The following is a 6636-nucleotide window of genomic DNA, read 5'->3' on the forward strand; positions in this document are numbered from 1 at the left end:
CATGGGCTACTGTGTGTAGCCAGCAGCCAGCGTGAGCGGCCAGCAGCCGCAGTGAGCGGCCGTCCAGAAGCCGGCGACTGACCTGCCTCGCCCGGGAAGAGTGCAATGATGGTGCCAACTTGGGCCAGTGAAGCAACGTCCTCCACAGCTAGACTAAAGAACAAAAGGACAGCAACTTGTCTGTTCCCCTTCCCCCAATAAAAATCTTTAAAAAAAAATGAAACCATTTTAGCATTAGAAAGAGTATGTGAGTGATAAAACCCAGTAGTAAGGAGTACTTCAAAATCTAAAAGCAATCCAAGAAAATTGCATTTAAAAAAATTATTTTATGACAATAAGCCGGCATAGATAACTTTGATTCCACTTATATAAAATGTCCAGACAAGGCAGATCTATAGAGATAAACTCTAGGACTGCTGGTGCAAATGGGAAGTGATTCTAAATTGGCATAAGGGATCTTTTTGTGGTGGTACAATTGTTTTAAAATGGGATGTAGTGGTGGTTTTACAGTTCTATAAAATTTACCGTAAGTAGAAGTTAAACGATATCATGAGGAAACAATTGGTTAAATCTCAGAAAAAGGACATGTCATGGGACATGTGACCAGATTTCTCTAACAAATCAATGACAAAACAGATGAATTTTAATTTAGAACTTAATGTTCTTCAAAAGACATCATTAAGAGAGAGAAATGGCAATTCACTGACTGGATAAGACATTCACAAATAAATACATTTATCTGAAAAAAAACCTTGTATATAGGATATATAAATAATTTCTACAACCTAGGAGAAAAATAAGCAAAGATTTGAAAGGTACTTCCAAAAGAAGACAGCCAAATGGCCAGTAAATATATAAAAAGACTTCATTAGTCATCAGGGGAGTGAGTACAAATTAAATCCACAATGTGGGCCTACATTACTGTGATACCAAAACCAGCAAGGACATCACAAAAAAAGAAAATTTTAGGCCAGTATCTTTGATGAACTTAGATGCAAAAATCCTAAACAAAATACTAGCAAATCAAATACCATCACATTAAAAGGATCATACATCATGATCAAGTGGGATTTATTCCAGGGATGCAAGAACGATTGAACATTTACAAATCAGTGTGATATGCCACATTAATAAAAGATAAAAATCACCTCAATGGATGCATAAGAAGCATCTGATAAGATACAACATCCATTTATGATAAAAAACACTCAGGAAAATGGGTTTAGAAGGAAAGTATTGGGTTGTCGGAAAAGTCATGATGTATTTTGTCTATGTTTTTCAAAGGCCATTTATTTATCAAAGGTCAATCAGTGATATATTGCCCGTTTTGTTTGATAACCTTTTGCCATCTTTCAGTGAGCTTCATAATTCCTTGTTCATATAAGGACCTGTCTATATTTGCAAAAAACTGAAGAAGGTGCTGATTTACAGCCTCATCTAAATTGAACGTTATACCACACAGGAGGGGTTTTTTTGTGTTTTTGTTTTTTGTTTTTGTTTTTTTTAAGCTGAGCCGTCTTGCCACCTGTTGGCAGCTCAGCGGCAGCTCAGCTTGGGCCGGGCATCGAACCACTGTTGCTCAGATCTCAAACTCTTGAGCAAGCTCTTAACCAACTGTGCCACTTGGCCGGCCCTTTTTTTTTTCCCCCCCACACACGCGTTTTGAAGAGAGTTAAACAAGTGGAAGTCTTGACAGCGCAAGGTCAGTCGAGTATGGTGGGTGTGGCAACACATCTCATCCGAGTTCCAATAATTTTTTACGGATGATCAAACTTGTATGTGGTCTCGTGTTCTCGTGATGGAACACAACTTCTTTACAATTAAGTTCTGGACGTTTCTGGATGATGGATTCGTTCAAACTGTCCAATTGCCGACAGTACACATTTCAATTGATTGTTTGGTTCCTTGGTAAAAGCGCAAAAACCACGACACCTTTAAAATCCCACCACACTGAAAGTATGACCTTCCTGTGATGAATGTCTGCTTTCAATGTCGTTTGAGGCGAATCATCATGTCGGAATCAAGACTGTTTGCGCATCACATTGTTGTAAACATTCCACTTCTCATCACCGGTTATCAGTTGTTTCAAAAAAGGATTGTTTTCCTCACGTTTAATGAGCATATTGCAGATGTTTATACGCGCCGTCAAATGAACTTTGAGTTCATGCGGAACCCAAATATCGAGCTTGCTTACGTATCCCAGCTTCTTCAGGTGGTGGTGAACGCTTGAATGATGGATGCTTAATGTTTCTGCAATCTCTCATGTTGTGTAAAGTGGGTTTGACTTGATCAATGCCTTTATTTTGTCATCATCAACGTCGGTGGGCCTCCCTGACCGAGGAGCATCATTGAGATCAAAATCACCAGCATGGAATTTCGTGAACCATCGTCAGCACTGACGTTTTTGTAGAGCATTGTCACCGTAAACTTTATGCAACTTTTCACAAGCTTGATGCACGTTCTTCCCTTTATGGAAGTAAAACAGTAAAATATGGTGAAAATGCACAGTTTGGTCTTCCATCTTCAACTTGTAAAATCTCCAAAACTCAAATCGGTCAATTTTTTTTTAGAATGAAGCTAGAACTNACAGTATATTCCACATTCTGTGACGATATATACATATACATATACATACATATACATACATACATATATATACATACATACATATATATATATATATATATATATATATATATATATATATAAATAAAACTATAGTTGACATACAATATTATTCAACGTCAGCTTCAGATGTATAGTGCAGTGGTCTACGCCATCCATGAAGTGGTCTCCCTAACAAGATGTGACCATCTGACACCCTACAAAATATTTACAACATTATTAATTATATTCCCTGAACTGTCTTTCATATTCCTATGTTAATATTGTAGTTACCAATTTATGCTGTCTAATCCCTTCCCCTTATCCCTCAGCCCTATCCCCTCCCATCTAGCAACCATCAGTTTTAAGTCCTAATATAATGTTATATGTTGTGCAAGTGGGACTTTATTTAGCAGTAGGTGGGCAGTAACTCCTAAAGCATATGTCCTGTTTACATTAAAAACCCTCTGACACCCCAGATTGTGGGGTTTTCCCACTAAATGGAAACAGGGCTTTTTGAGAAATGACTTTCAAGGTCTGGCTGGGATAGGAGATACATAAGATGAGACTAGGGTATTTTATTATGCTAGAAAGTAAGAAAACCATGTAAGTCTCATAGAGTTATATCAGGCACAGGAGCAACCTTAAAAGGGCTCTTAGTGGCCTAAGATGGGACAATTTGAGCATCACAAGGAATGATGAATGCATTCTTGGATTATGAGTTGAAATAGGTTGAAATACATCAAATCTATGAAAATTTATAAATTCGTAATAATGCATTTTTTTTAAACCTCATTTATCAATCATTGTAAGTTATTAGAGCTCGAACACATTACTCTGAAAGCTGGTAAATAAAGGATTAAGCATTTATCCTGCCTTTCCTGTATGAACTGTATTTAGGAAAACCAAATAGTCAAGGCGATTTTAGGTTTTGTTTTGTTTTAAATTTTATTGGGGAACAGTGTGTTTTTCCAGGACCCATCAGCTCCAAGTCAAGTAGTTGTCTTCAATCTAGTTCTGAAAGGCGCAGCTCCGTGGTCCATATGGGAATTGAGCCTGTGCTCTAACCACCTGAGCTAACTGGCCACCTTTGTTTTTTAAGACTTTTTTTTTTTTTTAAGATTTTTTTTATTGGGGAATCGGGGAAGGGGAACAGCCAAGTTGTTGTCCTTCAATCTTAGTTGTGGAGGGTGCAGCTAGCTCAACTCCCAAGTCCAGTCACCATCTGACTGCCCATCAGCAGCTCGGCAGCTCAGCTCAAGGTGCTGTGTTCAATCTTAGTTGCGGGTGGGCATAGCCCACCATCCCATGCAGGAGTTGAACAGGCAATCTTGTTGTTAGGAGCACGTGCTCTCACCAGCTGAGCCATCCTGCCACCTGTTGGCAGCTCGGGCGCAGCTCACTGGCCCATGTGGGAATCGAACTGGAGACCCTGTTGCTCAGAACTCATGCTCTTAACCAACTGAGCCACTCGGCCGGCCCTTTTAACACTTTTTTTGAGAGTAATTTAAGGTTCACAAAAAAATTGAGAGGAAGGTACACAGATTTCTCATATACCCTCTGTCTCCATACATGCATGGCCTCCCCATTAGCAGCATGACTCACCAGAATGGTGCATTTGTTACACACCATAATCACCCAAAGTTCATAGTTTACCTTAGGGTTCACTCTTGGTATTATACATTCTGTGGATTTGGACAAATATGTAATGATATACACCCATCGTAATATACACAGCATTTTCACTGCCCTAAAAATTCTCTGTGCTCTGTCTATTCATCCCACCCACTCCAAGGAAGTCTTTTTTTTTTTTTAAGATTTTTTTGGGGAATTAGGGGAGAGAGCAGCGTTGGGGAATCGGGGAAGGGGAACAGACAAGTTGCTGTCCTTTTCTTCAGTCTAGGTGTGGAGGATGCCGCTTCAGTGGCCCACGTTGGTATTATGATCATTGCACTCTTTCTGGGTGAGACAGTTGGTTGTCGGCCATTGGTCGGCCGCTCACGGTGGCTCATGGCAGCTCACACTAGCTGCCGGCCGCTCCCTCTGGCTGCCAACTACTCAACAGTAGCTCATGGTAGGCCACTGCAGCCTTCGTCGTTCGCCGGCGATTCACGGCAGCCCAGTTCCAAGTTGAGGTGTTGTTCACCATCTTAGCTGTAGAGGGCACAGTGTCTCTGGCCCCCATGTGGGATCCGAACCAGCGGCCGTGCTGCTCAGAGCTCGTGTTCCCAAGTGAACTCTTAACCAACAAAACACTTGGCTGGCCCGGAAGTTTTTTTTTTAAGATTTTTTTTTTTTTTTTATTGGGGAATTGGGGGAAGGGGAACAGACAAGTTGCTGTCCTTTTGTTCTTCAGTCTAGTTGTGGAGGACATTGCTTCACTGGCCCAAGTNGGGCCCTGGTTCAGATCCCACATATGAGGGCCAGTGCAACGTCCTCCACAACTAGACTGAAGAACAAAAGGACAGCAACTTGTCTGTTCCCCTTCCCCCGATTCCCCAGCACTGTTCCCATCTCCCAATTCCCCAATAAGAAAAAAATCTTTAAAAAAAACCCAAAAAGTTATTAAAACTTAAAGTAGGTCAGTCACCTTTCAGTAATACTTTGTGATTATTAGCTTAGTAATATGTTCTAAAGTTCAGAACAAGTTTCTGGGGTTTTTTTGTTTTATTATTTTATTGGGGAATTGGGGGAGGGGAACAGTGTTGGGGAATCGGGGAAGGAACAGACAAGTTGCTGTTCTTTTGTTTAGTCTAGTTGTGGAGGACGTCCCTTCACTGGCCCACCTGGGTTTTAATACCAAATGTCATTTTAACTCTGCTGTAAGTAGAAAGTGGGTTTTTTTGTGGGCGAGGGGGAGGTAAACTGAGATATAGTAGTGGTTATGGTTAAAACTCAGCGAGCCAGAATGGCTTGGAGTGTTAAGTCAACTCCCAACTCTCCTCATCTTGAGTTTGTTTTTGCTGTTACTTTTGTGTTTTTAATTTTAACCTGATATTTCTTAAACTTGAGAAGAAATATAATATCTTAAAATAAAAGTTGAAGCAATGATGACTAAAGCCAGACTTCATACTGTACCACAAAAGACCTTGGACTGCCTAACTGCAGCCGCAGAAGAACCCCATGAAACCATATTTGACCAACAGGGCCCTTTTTCTTGCCCACTTCTTTTCAACGCCCTAATACTAGCAAACAAATTGCTGAGTTGAGTCTTTTAAAAGATACTGACAAATGACCAAGGGTCAGTAAAGTAGAATTAGCTTTTAGCAGAAGGGTCGAGCTCTACTGTGGGCTAATATAATAATTGAGTGGAAAAGAGAGTATTCAGATCCAGTTAGCAACTGCCTAAATCTGCTTTCTTGCTTCAGGGTTCAAAGGCAGCATTTAATGGCCTGGAGATGAGTTGAAATGGAGGATTTACCTTCAGATTACTATGAGTTCTTGTGATGTTGGTCTATTATACTATAATTCTTTTGTCTTTCTGCCTGCATAGGTCCAGAGCACCGTTGGATGCTTACTTTCAAGTGAGCAGGACCCAGCCTCATTTGCCAACTACCTCTCATGATTCAGCGGCTAGTAATCCTGTCCCTGAAGACTTGCAGATATTAAGTAATTCCGATTCTGACAGTGACAGTTCCATAGAGTATGAAGAGGTTGTTGTCCAGGAGGAAGAACCTGGAGCTGTCATTTTAGAAGGTGAGTTGTTTTATCCAGGTTTGGATTCACAAGGCTAACACCTAGAAAGCTTAGACTCCAGAAAGCTAGAAATTAGATATGTGCTTTGATTCTTTCCCTTTACCTCCCCAAATGTTATAGATTCCTGCCTTATAGTACAGCTGTCACTGGCCATAATTACATAGAGAGGATTTGATCTGATTTGCAATTTAAAGATTTGTAACCCAGTGAGTCAGTTACTTTGTAATGATATTTCATATTCCCTTTCATTTTCTTAGATCTCTAAGAAGGAAGTAGATTCTTCTTCTTCTTCTTACTCTTCCTCTTCCTCCTCCCCTCCCCCTCCTCCTCTCCCTC

General features: G+C 40.4%; 1 protein-coding gene across 2 annotated transcripts in view; it reads left to right on the top strand.

The window, feature by feature from the left end:
* The window catches only part of RFWD3 (ring finger and WD repeat domain 3), a 48222-nt gene that overhangs the window by 11728 nt on the left and 29858 nt on the right, over positions 1-6636 (top strand). For both annotated transcript variants that reach the window (XM_019646476.1, XM_019646477.1), the window contains exon 3: positions 6098-6300. In XM_019646476.1, the coding sequence (XP_019502021.1) occupies positions 6098-6300 (203 nt within the window). The remainder of the gene's footprint in view (positions 1-6097; positions 6301-6636) is intronic.

The sequence above is a fragment of the Hipposideros armiger genome, unplaced genomic scaffold (genome assembly GCF_001890085.2).
Source record: "Hipposideros armiger isolate ML-2016 unplaced genomic scaffold, ASM189008v1 scaffold_102, whole genome shotgun sequence".
Lineage (NCBI taxonomy): Eukaryota > Metazoa > Chordata > Mammalia > Chiroptera > Hipposideridae > Hipposideros > Hipposideros armiger.